Source organism: Lepidochelys kempii, chromosome 1 (assembly GCF_965140265.1).
Source record: "Lepidochelys kempii isolate rLepKem1 chromosome 1, rLepKem1.hap2, whole genome shotgun sequence".
In the NCBI taxonomy this organism is placed as follows: Eukaryota; Metazoa; Chordata; order Testudines; family Cheloniidae; genus Lepidochelys; species Lepidochelys kempii.
This window is the reverse complement of record NC_133256.1, coordinates 230,105,003-230,124,236: the sequence shown is the minus strand read 5'-3', so window position 1 is coordinate 230,124,236 and position 19,234 is coordinate 230,105,003. Positions and strand designations below refer to the sequence as shown.

Here is a 19,234-nt window from a genome sequence, read left to right as displayed (position 1 = left end):
CACAACTTCACCATGTGTTAGTAAAGACATACCCAGCTTAAATGTATACATCTTCCATGACATCCCACGGGTTTTGTCCCACACCTTGCGAAACTTTGCCATAAACCCTTCCAGCATTCTTTGTCTTTTTAGAAGCACCAGCCTACTACATACCATCAACTCATTCGCTTGCTATGTTTTATTAGTGTTCTAGAAGTGAATGTATATGAACATCTATAGTCTCAATATAATTTGTGTTAAGCTATTTTTGGGGGATGGAGGGAATGAAAAGAAATCAAGCTCTTAAATTTTCTAAAGAAAGTTTAGAAAAACAATCACTTAGTTTCTCTGTGCATCAGTTCCCCCTCTATAAAACAGGGGGATGATAATGTCTTACCTCCCGAGGGTAAGGTGAGGATAAGTATATGACATTAAAGTGATATGGGTCAGATAAGCACAACTGATCAATAGATTGCATTATGATTCTCTCCCTGTTTCTCATCATGAGAAGTTCTGCAATAATCTTTACCTGAAAGCTTATAGCTTGTGCCCAATGTAATGCTCCAAATACAGTACAGCACAAAATATAGACTCATGATTAACGTACATTCAGGCCTTCTGCTGTCAAAAGTTCATTTGGCCCCATGTACCCTAATTCTGTGTTTTTCAGTATTTAGATTACACAGTAAAGTACAATTGCATGCAGTGATGTACTGTTTCATGGAAAGTACACAAAAGACAGGCTAAAAATAGCACAATGAACTTTCTGAAGTCCATAACATAAGCTGCGACTCCCAAGAGTGGTAAGTGAGGAAAGGACTTGCAAAACCATACAATAAGTCACATGTTTTGGTTTATTATCCCTCTCCACTATAAAATGCATGGGTCTCAGAAAGAACAGGATGGTGGGGTGGGGTGTATTAGTCTTTTATTTTTTCCCTAAAATCATTAACATGTACCATCTCCCTATGCACTATCAAGATAACAATGCACAACTGAGCTGCTTTTGTTGAAGTCCCCAGATGCGCACTTTTGAGGACTGGAAACCAGGCTGTCTTGTTAAAGGATCCCTAACTGTGGAACTTACTCCCTCTGGTGGTTTGCCTTAATCTCAGTGGATCAGCCTCCAGAGCAGGGTAAAAGGTGTATCTGACCAGACAAGCCTTTGCTGAATATCTATAAAGCAAGGTATTGTCTTCTCTTTCCTTTTTTTCTGAGGTCTTATTTTCTGGTGGGTATGTGGCTATTTTGGAAAGGCTTAGCATAGTTCCCCAATGTGAACAGTTTCAAAAGGAAACTTCGTTCTTACATGTTACTCCTGGGTATGTAAGAATTAAGGCTGTTTGGATACAAATGAATAATAATAATATCTGATTCAGCCATGAAAATTTTGCTATGACACCAAGACAAAATCACTATCTGCCATGGACTGAGTCCATTGCTCTTGGAGCAAAATTCTTTGCAGAAGGTGAGGAGGAGGTAAATTCACTCTGTGGATGGGTTGTTTTTGTGAAAAGAAAGGGCACTGCTTTACTACTGCTGTCTTTGTCTTGGTTTGACTGGGTTTTGTTTTTTTGTTTTTGTTTTTTTTAAACGATCTTGTAGGCTGCCTAGAGCCTGGGCAAAACGTTCTTTTTGTGTGATATATGCTGAAATCAAAACAGTATATAATCAAAACACATGCACTGTGAATACACCATATTTTTCATATATGGGTTATCTACCATAAGAGAAGAAATTGAAGTACTGCTATCTTGTGACAGCACTGAGACATGGAACTTAAGGACTAAAATCCAAATCACCCAGGAATATGTACCCATCTCACTACACACAAAACCTTCCCTTCATCATTGGGAGCTTTATATTCAACATTAAAACTACCTGGTATATCCTGATTGTTGATAATTCTAGTAGGTACTGTAAAATGGATGACCAGCAGAACATTAAAATCTGTATATACTGGAGCATGGGGACAAGGAGAGGGGAAATGTGCTGTCTGAGGTCAACAATTTTTCTTAAAGTGATTCCAGTGTATATACTTGACTATAGGCATTGATTCTGACAAACGTAAATGATTTCTGTGACACATTAATTAATCACTATGATTCATTTTAATATAAAGTAGTATTAATATCAAGAATGAATTATAAGAAATACCAGCGAGGAAACGATACATGAAAAATTTGTCAAGACAGATGGATTTTGAATGAGTTTAAAACCTCTAGCCATGGACCAATTGACATGAAAACCAGGGTCCAGTCACCATGACCCTAAGGTGCATGTAAGATCAAAAGGGCATTTGGAAACCTAGATGTTGAGAGAAGAAACAGTTCTGGAGCTAAACAAGGGGGATGTTAGCAGATACAGAAAACAGCAGGCATTGTAGAGAGCTCAGAGTCGATTCCACTCTCCCTCTCCTCCTCCTCCCCACCCCCCAGTGGTACATCTCATTAAACATTACCTACTCCCTACCATACCTTCAGCAGCAAAAATGCTTACTGACTATAAAGGGCTGGGATCCCAGGCGGGAGGAAAAACTGACTCTGGTCAACACGTAGACTGCCATGGGCCAGGAGGAGTGTTAGAAAAAGTGGACTAAATTTCTATTATGTAACTTCTGTTTCAGAGACAATGTATTACCTCTAACATGTGAGGAGTTAAGAGTCATAACATTCTGCTGAAATTCTAGGGCCAATATTCTATGCCAGGATGAAAAGTTTTATTTTTAATATTAAAAGGGCAGCAGTACCTCTTCCGCAAAGCTGTCTTTCTTGTCGAGCATTTCCCGTAATGTCTGAAGAATTTTAATGCAAAGTTTTTCTTCTTTCTCCATTAGTTTCTTTGTGTGATTTATCAACCTTAAAGTAAAACATTAAACCTTATGTAGAGTATTGCACCTTACCTCCAAGCCAGACAACATGCACTTTATGTAGAAATGGTTTGTTTGTTACTATATTTTTCCTGAAGGAAACAGACCAGGTAGGTATCATGAAAAAGAAATGAGCCCCAGCCCAAACTCTCTTGGTCTTTGAGGGTGTTTGGAGTCTGCACCCAATTTTGCTGCAGGTGCCTAAGTAATGAGCAGAAAGAGAATCCCACATCCAAATACAACTACATGTTAGAGGGTTTGAAATCAGACCAGGATCCAAATTCTGCCATTTGGGCCTATCTTTTTCTAAAAATTATTATGTTATCTGCATCATTTATCCTACAAACTTCAAAAGGAACTTTAAGTTTTATGGTAGTAATAATACTTATTCTACAATTATCCAGTGGCTTCCACCCAAATGATCCAAAGTATTTTAAGAAAATTTTGTAATAGAATCACTTTGCTCTGCACAGAAATGCAGTCACCTCTGTATGGTATGGAATGCAGCAGCTGTTTAAATGCACACAGGAACTCTGCAGGGCAGTTTAGGGCAGGAAGCAAAGTAGAATTCTGCCTCCAAATAAAACTCAATAGGAGTTTAGAAAGGCATTGCTCAAATCAGAATTAGGCAAAAACACCGGAGCTAATATACACATCTTGCATAAAGCATCATTTACATCTAATCCAAAGGAGAGCATCAGCCACAGCACCATGCCCCCTATCATCATGCTGGGTTCAGTACTAATATCACTTCCTGCAGCATGCTGGGATTTCTTTGGAAGTCTCCCATTCAAGCGATGACCAGGCTCATGAGATGAGCTCACCATAGTCTAAATGTAAATCATATTGGTAACCATAATTTTAAAATGGACTGCATATTAATAGTGCTATTTACATAGTATTGCAAAGTATCACTGGCCAACAGTAGATATTTAAAATAACAACTGTATTCCTTGTACACCACAGGTCAAATCCTGAAGTCTTTACTCAAGTCAAAAATCCCATTAACTTTCAGTGAAAGTTTTGACACAAAGGGGAAAAAATGCAGCATTTAGTCTTATTTTTTTTAAAACATATGAAGTATCTGATGCTACCTGTGCAGAATATGCAAAAAGCGGAGGAATCAGGAAACCTGCCAAATTTTCAGTGCCCTCAAGTTACCTCTAAATTATATAGTTCCTCAAGGGCAAATAGGGCATCTCACTAAAGGACCAATATAGCAAAACTGAAAGGCTCTCTTCCAATGCCCAAACTGCAAATAAAACCTCCTGTAATTCAAAACCATGCAAAGGTACCAGTGAAATGTACATTTACAAGAGCTATTTCAGAGTTTGCAATTTAAAATAAAACCAAAGGATTTATTGACTTTGTCTCAAAAAGGTAGCTCAGCATGCCCCCAAAGAATATGAATTAAAAACACACACTTCTAACATGGAATGCCTGAGACCTTGCAATGTATTTGGGGGCAATTTAACATAAATGGTGATAAGGAAAACAGAAATTTGTTGAGACTGTCTTAATTTTAGCAAGCCGCAAGGGTTTTCGTTTTAACTATGTCACACATACAACTCCCTTACGAATGGGACACAACGTACATAACAAACAAATTTAAACAAAGGGTATCAGTGAGACTTGGGCTCCTAAGGGCATTCTGTAAACAGGACTTAGGCGCTTCTCAAAATTTTATCCTTGTATTTTCAAGAAAAAAAAACAAACAAACAGAAGAAACCAGGATTCTTTTTGTGCCACTTACTTGGACAAGAAAGCACCACATCTTATTCTTGCATCACTCCCCTCAGGAAAGAGAAGTTCAGGGCTATGCAATACATCAACCAACACTGAGAATTCAGCCTGCATCATGGGGGTGAACTGCTGTTCCAAGGAGGATACTACATCCTAAATAAAGAAGCAGCAGAAGGATGTCAATTATGGCAAGAGCTGGTCCAATCACACTTGAACGGTTTAGTTGATGAATTTCATATTATGTGAATGAACTATTGGACAAATATTTGTTGTCATTTGTTGTCCCACCTCCCATCAACCCATGATGCCCGTCTTACCACCCACTTGTTACACTGCCAAACAAGCACCTCCAGGCTTTGTCCTTTGCTACCCACCATACTTGGGAGCAGCTTTCCACAAACTTCCACAGAACTACCTACCTGCCCTCCTTCAAAACTCTCCTTGACCAGGGGCCTGACAAAAAAACTTGACAACGATTAGGAAACCTCTGTGCTGAAACCACTGCCTTGCATCATTTTTTCCTTGTATTCCCCCTACCTGCCTGTATCCACCTGTTGTATCTACTTCTTAGTCTTATGCTTACCTCTTGTCTCCAAGGCACAGCAACGTGCACTGGAAGGGTGTGATTTCTAAAGCATGCCAACAGGCCCACGTAGATCCTGCTGGGGTGCATTAAAGGTGCCCTAGTGCACGTTAACATAGCCCCCTTTCAAAGAGCACTATGTTGACGTGCACCAGGGAGCTTTTGGTCTGTGCCAGCAGGTCTGTCAGGCCAGTTAGCACAACATGCTGCCACGCTTTAGAAATCACACCCCTCTAGTGTGCATTACTGCACCACGCAGACAAGATTCTAAGCTCTTCGGAATATACAGTGTCTCTAAAGCCAGTACATTTCACACCGCGGGATGATCTCCCAGCACAGTGACACCAAAGCAATGTAGCGACTCCTACACCACTCTAAACTTTTTGCACCTGTAGTAGGGGTGTGTAAACACCCTGCGTATCTGGGTGCTTAGACAGCCCTGGCTCAGCAGCTCTGACCCCAACAGCTTGTCTACACTCCCCATCACCACTCGGGCTTCCACCAGCTTGGTCACAACCAGCAAGATGACCCCAACACACTCCCAGTCCCAAATTTCCCCAAAACAGTGTGCATATTACAGGACACCTTTTAGATACAGATTATAACAACAGCGAGCTAGGATATACTGAGCTGCTCAGGCCAGCTGACACTCACTGTTAGATATCAGAGTGCTCCTTGCCCTCAAGTTGTTCTTACTGTCTCAAACATATCTAGGCAAAATGCATGGTCACGCACACAGCATCAGGCATTTGCTACCATACCTGCAGTTTTTCAATGATATTCCTGTAATCCCAGGCAGGCCCTCCAAAAGCTTCTTTAAAACGAGGTCCACTGCGGGCAGACATTCTCCATCCCATGGCCGCTCTCTGCACCATATTGGAATGACTCTTCATGAACAGGGTATTTACCTGGCTGTCTAAATCCACTGGTATTGCAATCCCACGGTTCTTTGCTTTAAACAGAAGAAGACATTTACAATAAAGAACGCTTTCGGATCCTTTGCAATTCATTTTGGGTGAAATTCAGATCCCATGCAGGGAGCCTTATGCCCTTTACTTCAGTGGGGCTGGGATTTCACCCTTTAAAAATAAGGGCCAGATTCTCAGCTGGTGTTAATCAGTGTAGTACTATTTAAGTTAATAAAGCTACACCAATTTATACCAGCTGAGGATCTGGTCCATGATTTCTTATTTCTCATAGGTAAAAGGTATATCTCTGCTTTAAAGAATGAATCAATTGCAATGATTCAAATGAAATCAATTACAAAGACATTAGCAAAAGCAGCAAAATTAGTAACTGTTATTTCAGTAGCTACTTATAATCCATTTAAGAGTAAATTTGAAAAATCATCTTTTTAGTCTTCTTAGACATAGATATGCATTTACCCAACATATCCCACTGTTGCCTGCATGTTTTATGCACTTAAACTACTTAGATGTATAAAAGGACTTCAGCTTGGGTTTGTTTCCCTGCACACTTCTACCCTTCACCTGATTGTATTGTACAATGCCTGAGGCTCCTATGTTCTATCATGATGCAAAAAAGTAATTAATAAATAGACGAACTGTACAGTTAGCAGATCCAGGAGAATAATTTGATTTTTAGATTTGAGGGTAAGAGGAAGAGAAATCTTGCACTAGTTCCTACAAGGCACCGATAGTTCAGCTAATGCCATGTTAATTGTGCATGTTGAATGGCCTTTTCAAAAAAGGGGAATGCCATAAATAATTCTGATGTATTGTCTTCTATGTAGGAAGTCTGTGTTACACAGATCCCTCCATGCTGCAATGGACCAGAGAGGCATTCTTTTAAGCGTCTATGTGGAATGTCTGAGATTCAACAAGTAACGTCAGGTAGACACAGCAGACACAGGGGGCAGATTTTCCGACATGTACTTGAAAAGATAGGAATCACTGCCTTTCTACCTATTAATTTTATTTATGACTTTACTTAAATTTCCATAGCACAGTGTTATCCTTAATAAATGTCTGAGTAACAATAAATAGTCTAGATTGCTAGTGTTCTTCAGGTAAATAAACCAATATCTAAAAGCTGCCTGTTTTTCTTATTACACCAACATTGCCTTTGAAGTAAGTTCTTAAAACCTGAGTAAGGTATTCCCCAAAGCATTTTGTAATAAGATTAATGTTTTCTAGCACAGTTAGTACACATTACTGAGAGACAGAACATGGTCCTGATCCAGCAAAGCATTTAAACACATGTACAACTTTGATCATGCAAAAAGTACCACTGGGCCTGATCCAAACCCCACTGAAGTCAGTGGGGGGGTTTCTGTTGACTTCAGTGTGTATGCATCAGCCTCAAAAGTACTACGTACATGCTTAAAATTATGCAGCTGTTTAAATGCTTTATTGGATTAGGGCATATGTTGGCAAGGACAATGCATCTCTGAAGACCAGCAGAGACCTCCCCCTCTCCCCAAGTACTATACTGCAATGCCAGCACTTGGAATAAACCCAAATCCTGGTATGGAACTTGAACCAATAATCTTCTGGACTAGAGCAAGATTGCTCTACCTTCCACATCCCCAGTGCTGCAATGGGACTTATTAGTGCGGAGACCCATTGATTTCAATAGGACTCTGCAAGGGTCCACACATATCCCAATGCCTAACCATGCTTGCATCTGGGGCACAGGCAGCTGAGCGTAACTGGTGCAGGAGGTACAGCTCCCCTTGAATAGGTTTCCATCTCTGGTAGACACTCTCCTTAAAGGAGAGTTTGCCTTGGGGAATTAAGAAGTTGTGTTGTGCCGAAGATGCATTTCCCAGCAGCTGCACAACCCACTCATCACCAGTATCAAGAGAAGCTGCTTTCACGGGGCAGCCCAGTTGCCCCCCTCTCTCTCTCAACTTCTATTTGTTTTGGAGAAGGGGTAAGTGGTCATAAAGAGAAAAGCACAGTGTATGATTGGCCATTATTTGTAGTTATTGTTTCTGCACGTTATTCTCCCGGGATTATTTTTCCCTAGCATGTCAATCACTGGAAAGTTATGGGATAATGCTAATTTGCACTTAAATTAGGTATGCAGAATTCCAATATACCTGAGAATTTATTAACAGCAGAGCACGTTGTGCGGGAACACCTGTACTTCTACATTCACGCATTATTTGAAGTTAACAACTTCCATCAGTGTCTGAATAGCAGTCAAGGACTAGGATTGTTCAAAGAGTTGCAGCTAATTAAAACTATCACAAAGAAAACCAGAAAAAAAAATGCTCCTTTGTTTTGAACAGTTCTTATATGTATAATTCCATTTGTAATTAAGAGTTGCATTGATTGTCAAAGGGCATTGTTGAAATCTAAGCTATAAACAAAGGCTTTATTTATCTTCTTATTTCCTTGAAGCTTGTAGAAAGTTTATCTTTCATTTGTTTCACATTTCATTATTTAAAACAACATGAAACATATTTTTACATTTTGGAAAGCTGACGAACAAATGTGAACATAAATATTTATTTTTAATTTAGGTGTTGTAGGCTGCTTTCCTCTTCAAAACGTGTCAATCTCCCTTAAAGTATGAAAATGAAATATTTAAAAGCATGTTTGTTTTTGCTCCACTTTGGAATACTTTTCGAAAACAGACAAACAACTTGCAAACTAGGGTCATCAAAAGAAGAAGAGGCCAGAAACTGATTAAATCCTGTCCTTGGGGTGACTGATGTGCAGTGCGGGGAAAGGATTAAATCTATTGTGTGACTGCACAAGCAGCTTCGTATGTCACCTGTGTACCCAGCCACAATCCCACCATGGACTAGAACATATGCGCATCTAGAGTGTAATTCACTCTTGTGTAGAGGGTCAGCACAGGCCTGTATACCATCTCAGTCCCACTTCTGCACGAGGCTGAATTTCACCTCTAATAACTTGGGTTGTGCCTCACTGTCTGAGGAAGCAGGGTTTGCTGGGAAAAAGAGATGTGAGTAGCTCCCAGGTTGGTGCACACACATATACTCCCACTAGCAGAGTGGTTCTCTACCAGGGTCTCAGGGTCCCCTGGGGGGCTGCAAGCAGGTTTCAAGTGGGCCTCCAAGCATGGCCAGTGTTAGACTAGCTGGGGCCCAGGGCAGAAAGCCAAAGCCCCACCGCACGGGGCTGAAGTCCGGGGCCCTGAACCCTGCCACCCAGGGCAGAAGCCAAAGCCTGACCAATGTAGCTTTGTGAGGGCTCTTGTGGCATGGGACCCCAGGCAATTGCCCTGCCCTGCCCTAACTCCAGACCTGGCTTTATATGCAGAAAACCAATTACTATGGCACTGGTAGGCCATGGAGTTTTTATAGCATGTTGGGGCGGGGAGGCGTGCAGGGCTCAGAAAGAAAAAGGTTGAGAACCCCTGCACTAGTGCACACATATTCCCACGAGCAACACACACAGCCCAGCACCAAGACCAAAGTAAAAAGTGACGCTGACAATGCACTTAGCTAGGCCATCATGTAAAAATTCTGGAATGGTTTCTTATGAACTCAACGCACCAGTTTCTCTGCTCCCTTCACTGTGCAAACTGCTTGGGTATATAGGCAGAATGGGACCCAAAATAAAGAGTGAGCATTACATTCACTATAAGAAATAGCTAAATTCAAGTCCTATGTGCAGGTGGGCTTAACTTACTGAAGTCAAAAGAGCACTGTATACCCACCAGCAACAGGACTATACTGGCCTAGAAGCTGGGTGTCTATATTTGAAAAATAATATGTACATGTAGGTTCTCTCACAGAACCACAGAAATTGGAATTAGACCAGGCCCTACCCAAGGAGGACATCTATTCCATTCCCCTGCTGGTGAAGGATTGTTCTTCCACTACATTGCCTTGTCTACGGCTACATTCAGTTTAAATTTTCAGAATTTCCATGGATGGCGCTGTCACCATTGACTTCCCTAGGAAGATTATTCCTCAGACTAACAAGTCTCACTGTTAGGAGGTTTTTATCCCATTATCTTTTACAGTAATTTATATCCCTTTGTACCAACCTAAACAATGCCACTCCCTCATTACCAGTACCTACAGGGTGTAAACAGACAGCTATTGTGTTCTCCCAGCCAGCCCCGTTGGCACTTAACTGAGCAACACATATTTATTTCAGTTAATCTCAGTTCATAAATCAGTCTCTCTAGCTCCTTACTCATTTACTTACTGCTTAATAAATAAATTTGGTTGGAAAGACATTGATGGTAGCAACAGTAGGAAATTCTACAGGAAATAAAAGCTTTGTGTAGACAAGGCACAAGGCTGCCAATCTGGTACCTTTCATTGGCAGCACATATTTTCTTCCAGCTGAAAACTTAAGTTAAAATATTTATCATTCCACAAAAAGATCATCATTGATTTTTTTCTTGCAATTAGGGAAACACAAACAGTTAGAATAGAATAAAATATGTGCTTTGTCTGAAATGTATTCTCCCTGCTGTCAGAAATGTAACAATATTATAATCATTTGATTTGAACTAAAAAAAATTGAAAATGGAAGAGGAGTTTTCTTCCTTCTCCATTTTGTGAAAAACTAAAGTGGGAGTCAAATGAAGTCTGCTGAAGTGAAGGAATTATTTAAGGACAGTCCATCTATATGGGTATTAACACACAAATAATCATTTCAAAAAGACAATAATATTGAGCCTAGATTCCAAGTTTAATGTTTCCTATTCATTACTTTTTATGGTAGAAGGAAAATACCTTACAGGTTTTCCCCAGATTCTATATACCATTATAGTGGAATAACAGTGAGCTGAAACAGCATTCTTATCATTAGCATCCACTGCTCCAGTAGGATGGTAATTGGAATTCTCTTTTTGTTTCTCTCATACAGCATCCTACCACCTATTGTCCTAGAATCTGAGTTGGTAATGACTGACATCACTTGCCTTGGAAGAGCTAAAGAAATAGGCCAGAAGATTTTTTTGACCTTCCCTACTTTGAAGTAATAAAATGTAGGGATTGATCCTGCCACTGCTTACTTGTGGAGTAATCCCATTTATTTCAGTCATGATGGTAATAGTAAAGTCATGCTCCTGCTACTAAAAGGTCCTTTACAAAGCGTTCTCTATCTGAGATGTAGACAAGATGCATACAAGGAATAAGGTATAAGTAAGACCTCTATGATAAAAAGCTATAACGAAGACCTTTATAAATAGATTAGCAGACATCCTGTGTGCAATGCAAAATTGCTGTATAAAAAGCCTCTAGGGCGAACAGCTTTGATTCCTTGAGGGTGGAGAAATACAGAACAATGCTAATAGATATTTTATAGAAAATGGGGATAATATATTCAGGTTTAGCCAGCATGTAATTCCATATATTGCAGTTGTTTGATCTCGTAGCAGAAGAAAAAGCATGTGTTGGAGTCTGATGCACTAACAGTCATTGCTTAACTAAGCAGCAATGCCAGCTATTTGAAAGGGACCCTGGAACATTGGTTAGCTTGGAAACTAACAGTCTGATCCCACACCATTAAATCAATGTGGGTTTTGCCACTGAGTTCAGTGGGAGCAGGATTGGGCTCTATTACCCAGACATGCTTTTCTTCACCTGAGTTAATCGGCATACAACTGGGTTGGGGAACATGAGAAAATAGTAACCAGAAAGTGGATGCTTACTGCGTAGTCCCTTTGGGGTGAGGATGGGTGACATCTTGCAACATTACCATGTGGAAAAACGGATACTTCACAAGATTGTTTAAAATGCAAAAAACTCAGGACTGGCCTCAAGCCCTCCAAATTTTTATGGCAGGTGTTCCCAAACTATGGTATGCGTACCCATAATAGTCTACTCAGACAAAGATTTAAAACTTTGTGGCAATGTGTTATATAAAATACGGTAGTTAATTTACTTCAAGATGTGCCAGTGAGAACACAGATACACAGAGCCCTCACCTCCAGTCACTGTGCAGAGTGGATTTAGTTGCCCAGCAACTGTCCAGTCTAACTGAGCTCAGAACTTAGGGGGGCGGGTTTCGGTTATATATGTTGCACTATAACTGTAGGTAACAGTGAAATATGGACAGATGGCTAAAGACAGGTAGCGTTAAGAAGCACACACAAAGTATCAGTGATGAGAAGGGTAGAGCCTGAGAAAAGTCTGCAAAAGGAGACAAGTCCCTATAGCTCCTTTCTGAACTGAAGGCAGGTAAATCTGCCTGGAGACAAAAGTAGTAAGGGAAGCCTGAAATACTTATGAAGTTTTTCCCTGATAGTCAAGAGGAGTTGAAGACTCAGGGAGATAAGAAATTAGCTTTTGCACCTTGCCTTTTGTTGACCTGGAAGATCACATACATTCCTGCCGTGCTCATAAGACAACAGATGTAATGATCTTAAACTTTTAAGGCAATACTTACATCCACCTGCCAGCACCGAGTAGAATGTACATTTCTTAAACTTACTCTGAAACAGGGCTTTTAAAAGTTTATTATCATATGGATCTTTTATATCCTGGGAAATCTGTGTATGATCGTTGTACCTGCTACGATTCATTTCTGAACCCAGGGCTACCACAAAACGAAAGGAATAAAAATTATGTTTGTTCATTCAACGCTACACTAAATTTATTTTCCAGCAAAAACTTTTGGTCCCTGCTATAAATCTGCCCAGTACACCTTTGGCTTGACACAGGCAAAATCTTTTCAGAGTTTTCAGAAAAACCATGCTGTGAAACATGAAGGTCCTAACACTGAAACTGTCAAACACTCAATTTAAAAAGAAACAGATAAGAGTGTGCTCACATATCTAGCCTAAAGTCAAGCCTGGTATGGCTGTCTGTATTAACGAAGAAATTTTTTTCTTATCTCTTCATGTGGACATGCAGCAGAATTTTGTGCTCGATGGAGCAGCATACAGAAAAAGGAGTACAATATACATTATCACTAGGGATCAGATTTTCAAACATGCTCAGCAACTGCATCTGGGGGCAGATTCTCCAAAGAGTTCAAGCTCCTATCCAGGCAACAAAATAAGCACCACAATGGACGCTTCGGAGTACCAAGCATTATGTAGGTGCCTAAGTGGATGCTGAGTTCTTCTGAATATTTGGCTTCAATTGTGGGTGCTGAGCAGCTGAAAAATCTGGCTATGCTTAGCTAAATTCTGCGGTGACCCTGTGCAACCCCAGTGGGCCAAATCCTTGACTTACATGGGTACTTGAAGTCAATGGAACTAACCACATGAGTAAAGTATGTAGGATTTGCTCCACTGTCTTCAATGGAATTGTATAGTAAATATATAAAGGCAGAATTTGGCTCACTTAGCTTCCCCTACTTACACAGCTAGTCCTTCTCCAATAGGCCAAGTTCTGACTTCAGCTACCCTCATGCAAACCTACAGATTTCAATTCGGCTGTGTGGGCTTCAGTTAGCACAGAATCAGACTCACATAGGAAAGGCCAGCAGGATTTAGCACCATGTCTACAAACTCTGCACACAACGCTAGGTTTAAATCTTAGCTAAATGTATATACAGAGCTATTAGCAAAAAGCTCTAATTTTTCCTTACCTTTGCTTTCACTTGTTCATGCCTCATCCAAACTCCTCCTCATCCATCACAATCTTTTTGGTTTGCAAATACAGCAAAACACCACCACCACCACCACTTTAGTGCATATTTTAAATCCCCAAATACTATGTCCCTGCAGATCGGGAAATCAGCACATCATCACCAGACTGTGTCCCTGACACATAGCCCTAAGTCAGGGGTCAGCAACCTTTCAAAGAAGAGGGACCATTTTTTTGCTTTTGTCTTTGACCAAAATATTTCAAGAGCCGCATCACATGCAAAGCTACTTGTAGAGCTAGAATTTATCATCTAATAATAATTGAACGTATTAAAATTACTCACCAATACTTTTAATGCAACTTTTGCCATTTGAATTTGAATATAAACAGGAAGGGGCTCCAAGCTGAGGCAGGGGTGCAGGAGGGGGTGCGGAGTCTGGGTACAGGAGGGGGTTCTGACCTGGGTCAGGGGGTTGGGGTGTGGGAAGGGGTGCTAGGTGCTGGCTCTGGCTGGGAGGCGCTTACCACAGGCGGCTCCCAGCCAGCACAGCAAGACTCAGGCAGACTGCCTGCCTGCCTTGGCCCCACTCCGTCCCAGAAGCAGTTGGCTGCTGGGCATGTCTCTATGTGCCCCTGGACACTGCCTACGTGCCCCTGCACACTGCCCCCGCCCCCAGCACCATCGTCACAGCTCCCATTGGCCGGTTCCCAGCCTATGGGAGCTGCAGGGGTGGTGCTTGAGGACACGGGCAGCTCACGGAGACACGCTGCCTCGCTCCCCCCCAGGGGCGCACAGAGATGTGCCAGCAGCCAGCCGCTTCCGGGAGCGGCATGGGGCCAGAGCCCTGCTGTGCCACCAGCCGGGAGCCACCTGTGGGAAGCACCTCTTGGCCAGAGCTTGTACCTCGCACCCCCACACAAAACGGCTGCCTGCAAGGAGTTGCATGCAGCTCCAGAGCCGCAGGGTGCCGACCCCTGCCCTAAGAGGTAGTACAAAGATCCCTGTCCCAGTAGGCGCTGCAGGAGGGATTGTGCTTAAGGAAGCCCCTAAGAAGGATACAGTGTGAGGCTCCTCAGTGGCAGCCCAGCTCCACTCCACAGTGGTAGCGGAAGCCATGGCCTCATCTCTTCCCCACCCCTTTAGGTGAAGCTAGCCTTGAACATCCATTGCCCTTGAAGGGTTGCAAGGGCTTTAGATGCAATCAGCACATGAGAGAGGCCAAAGTATGGGGGAGGCTCTTCGAGCCATTCTCCTCTCCCTCATGTACCAATGCAAGGGTTAACTCACATCTGGCCCTCTGTTTTATTGGACTTATCGTTTACAACAGCACAATCTAGCAGTGTTATTTTAAATATCTCCATGCAATACAAGGTATGTGAGAAAACAGAATACAATAGATTACAGTACAATAGAGGAATGTAGGAATTCCAGAAGATATGGAATAAATCCACCAATTTGAAGAAAAGTCAAGGTCAACCTCACATCTGCTACTTGCATCACATAAGCCCTCCCAGAAAAAACAAGAGAGCCACAGACAAGAGAAAACTAAACCTTTTATGTACCCATGTAGATATGAAGTGGCCCACTGACTTAAGTGGGCTGGATTTTCACTTTAGGTACAGATCTGAACAAGCGGAACACTGAACACTAATCCACGAGGGGACATTATGACACAAAAATCCTTCAGCCCCTCAATTCCTTCTCTGTTTGCTCCTAGTTCCCAAAGGCAGTAATTTTCTGATCGCTTATACCAGGAGTGCAGCAGAGGAGCAGAGAAGGGCTATTGCCATGCGTGAGCATTAGTCATATGAATAAGGGTTTGTAGGACTGGGTCCTTTATCTGAAGCTGTAAAAATCAGTGGAATAAGGAACAAAGAACATCTTCAACTTTTTAAGTTCTCCTGCCAGATGGATCCATAATTAAACCAGTTTGCACAACAAATAAAAATTGTACACTGCTAAATTGCTAGACTAATTCACACAAAATGTTAATGAGATGCTTTGGCAAAAGCATTAAATGAAACTACTGTAACATAAATCTGAAATCTAAATTTAGAGTCAGTTGTTGCAATGTTACAGACGCAGCAAACGTCCAAGAGACCATCCCAGAGTGGTGCTATTATTTACTGTAACTTTTTAAAAAAATTAAAGCAACTATATCTATCAAGCTTTTCTATCGTCATCATGATCCTGTCCCTCCCTCCCCTTCTTATTCATGTTGTCCACAAGTTGTCTAGCTGCTTTCAAAATACTGAAAGTGAGTAGTGCCACAAAATGGGGTTAGAATAATAGCACTGATTGGGCTTGCTTTGGCTGAGCAGATTTCAAAATAGGGAGAGTTTGGAAAATGTCAATCAACATGGCTCATTTTTAGAGAAATATCTACATCAAATCATCTTTTCCGTGACAAAGTAAAAGACTTTAAAATAATGTTTTTGTGGAATTCAATCCTAAAACTGAACCTTTGCCAATGTCACCTAGATACCTGTAACCATTCTTCTTTAGGATTAAATTCCCACAGAAGAAAATTTAAAGTCTTCTCCTTTGACACAGACAACATGATATTTTAATTCCGTTTAAAACTTCAAATTTTTATGGATTAATTGTTTAATAGGTCTTTTTCTGGAGCATTTACTAGTTTGGGGCTAGATTGGGGCTACTTTTGTGGATGAGCATTTATTCACAAGTAGTACCATTGGTTTCAAAGTGAGTAAGGACTGAATACTCTAGCCCTTAATGAATTCTAGCTCAATACTACTAAATTATGTAGTTGACTTAAGGGCCAAATTCGGATTGGGAGTATGTGCACAGGCAGAGCAGTAAGAATCCACTGTACACCTTGAGGCAGGCTACCTGGACCAACGTTGTGAAAGGGTATGTAAGGGCACCTACTTATTCCTTTCCCTGAGCAGGAGAATAAAGAGTGATCAGGGAAGATCAGGGTTGGGTTTCAACTCACTGGCCAGAACAACTGAGCTAGCATAAGAGTCAGGCGAGCAATAACTCAACATCCCCCAGGAACAAAGGGGAACAAGGGAGGGAATGTTGGTTGCTTGGTCCATAATTCCTTCCCTGGGATGTTTCCAAGGATGACACAGCTATATACCACCTATTACTATGGGCTGTGCCTTACCACAGAATGGAGTCCACAATGATTATTAGGGCCCTACCAAATTCGCAGTCCATTTTGGTCAATTTCACGGTCATAGGATTTTAAAAATTGGTAATTTCACAATTGCAGCTATTTAAATCTGAAATTTCATGGTGTTGTAATTGTAGGGGTCCTGACCCATAAAGGAGTTGGGTGGGGTGTCAAGATTATTGTAGGGAGTGGGGGGTTGCAGTACTGCTACCCTTACTTCTGGGCTGCTGCTGTCAGTGGTGCTGCCTTCAGAGCTGGGCAGGTGGAGAGCGGCAGCTGCTGGCTGGGAGCCCAGCTCTGAAGGCAGAGTTGCTGCCAGCAGCAGTGCAAAAGTAAGGATGGCTGGTGGGGCGCTACCTTCAGAGCTGGACACCCGGCTAACAGCCGCCACTCTCCGGCCGCCCAGCTCTGAAGGCAGCACAGAAGTAAGGGTGGCAATACTGCTATCCCCCTAAAATAACCTTGTGACCCCCCTGCAACTCCCTTTTGGGTCAGGATCCCCAGTTTGAGAAACACTGGTCTCTGCTGTGAAATCTGTATGGTATAGGATCAAAGCACACACATGACCAGATTTCGCCATGGGGAGACTAGATTTCATGGTCCATGACGCATTTTTCATGGCCGTGAATTGGTAGGGCCTTAATGATTATGAATGCCTATGGTCTGACCCAGTTTAAGATCATTTCTATATAAGAAAATGAGGTCTTAATGTAATAGTGTAGACGAATGCCACCTGCTTGGAGTCCAATTCTACTTTCACTTACACCACTGAACACGACCATTCACCTGAACCACCCCATTGAACAGACAGATTCAAATGGCGTATAAGTAAGGGAAGAAATGAGACCTGAAAGTCAGAGCTTCCGAGACTTACATTGTGAAATTTGCAAAAAGAAAAGGAGTACTTGTGGCACCTTTTTTGCGAATACAGACTAACACGGCTGTTACTCTGAAACCTGTCATTGTGAAATTTATGGAGGATAGGTCCATCAGTGGCTATTAGCTAGAATGGGCAGGGATGGTGTGTCCCTAGCCTGTTTGCCAGAAGCTGGAAATGAACAACAGAGGATGGATCACTTGATGATTACCTGCTCTGTTCATTCCCTCTGGCATTGGCCACTGATAGAAGATTGGGCTAGACGGACCTTCGGTTTGACCCAATATGGCCATTCTTATGAAATTATAACACAGTTTTCTAGTATTATCAGTGCCTTGATTTCCAGGATGCTACAACCCGAAAAATAATGGATGGATCCCAACTCAGGCTTATTTAAAACACAGTGAAGAATTATTAAGTAAAAACTTGGCACCTACCCACTTCAGCCAAAGTTTTGATACATGACTCCACTGAGGCTTTCTGTGCTGGGTTTGGCCAGTTACAGTTGTAAATTCTAAAAGCAGACTGAAGCAGTTGAATAAAAACTGGCTGATGTGTCTGAAAACAAAAAGGTAAGCAACTAGTTTTAGACTTTAAAATCCTCCTTACAATTACCCTAGGTTATGCACCACATAAATTACATGCATAACTTTTAGCCTCTATAATCAAAGTACAACTCAGTTCAACCGTTATCACTCTTCAATACAGGATGAAAAATAAACCAGTTTGGCATTCTTATAGAGTGCCAAATCATGCAGTCCTTTCTCAGTCAAAATTACCATTGATATCAAACAAAATGGCATACTGCAAAAAAATAACGGGGAGATTTCTTGGGTCCCAAACACGTGGCAAACTTTCCAACTTGGGCCACAAAGATTTCCTCTTTTAGAAACACAAAGAAAAGTTCCCTGATTTTGCAAAGAGATCAGTCATGCAAAGTCCCAATGAAGTCACAGAAGTCAGATGTAAAGCTCTGTGGAGAAAGAGTCCTTTTCTGGATAAGGGTAATCAGGAGTACAATTTGTCAAGGGCATATTTACAGGAGGTGTTACACAGTGTGAATCATGAGGAGTGGGAGAGGAAATAAAGAAGGAAAAAAAGTTGAAGCACTCCCCTCCAGCGAGTGGAAGATGACACATTAATTATCTGAATTACACATTTGTTGCAGTCTCCCTTCTTCTTACCTGGAGGCTGGTGCTGTTATCTGAAAATGGAGAACTGAAGAAGCCACTCACAATGTTCATTACTGGTTCAGTGACATACTTCTCCAGAGATGTGTCTGCATGTTTCCGGTCTGTAGTTGTGTTGCAAACCTACAATGAAAAGGAAAATATTAGCTTTTTTTTTTACTTGTGATCTTTGAACATTTTAAAAGAGAAACACACACACACACACAGAGGAGAGAGAGAACTGATATTTAATCCTTTTTCAAAAATGTTAATTTTTGTATTAAACATATAAAATCAAGATACCTACCTTGTAGTCAAGTTGTATTCTGTTTAATTATCTTTGTTCCTGGGAGCTCCACTCCCTCCCGATCCCTACC

At 41.4% G+C, this 19,234-nt stretch overlaps 1 protein-coding gene across 4 annotated transcripts in view; it reads right to left on the bottom strand.

The window, feature by feature from the left end:
* Nucleotides 1–19,234, bottom strand: part of ITPR2 (inositol 1,4,5-trisphosphate receptor type 2) — a 356,349-nt gene that overhangs the window by 153,606 nt on the left and 183,509 nt on the right. For all 4 annotated transcript variants that reach the window (XM_073317588.1, XM_073317596.1, XM_073317605.1 and 1 more), the window contains 5 exons: nt 18,873–19,001; nt 18,126–18,246; nt 5,936–6,126; nt 4,602–4,744; nt 2,729–2,837 (listed from right to left, as the gene is read on the bottom strand). In XM_073317588.1, coding sequence (XP_073173689.1) covers nt 2,729–2,837; nt 4,602–4,744; nt 5,936–6,126; nt 18,126–18,246; nt 18,873–19,001 — 693 coding nt within the window. The remainder of the gene's footprint in view (nt 1–2,728; nt 2,838–4,601; nt 4,745–5,935; nt 6,127–18,125; nt 18,247–18,872; nt 19,002–19,234) is intronic.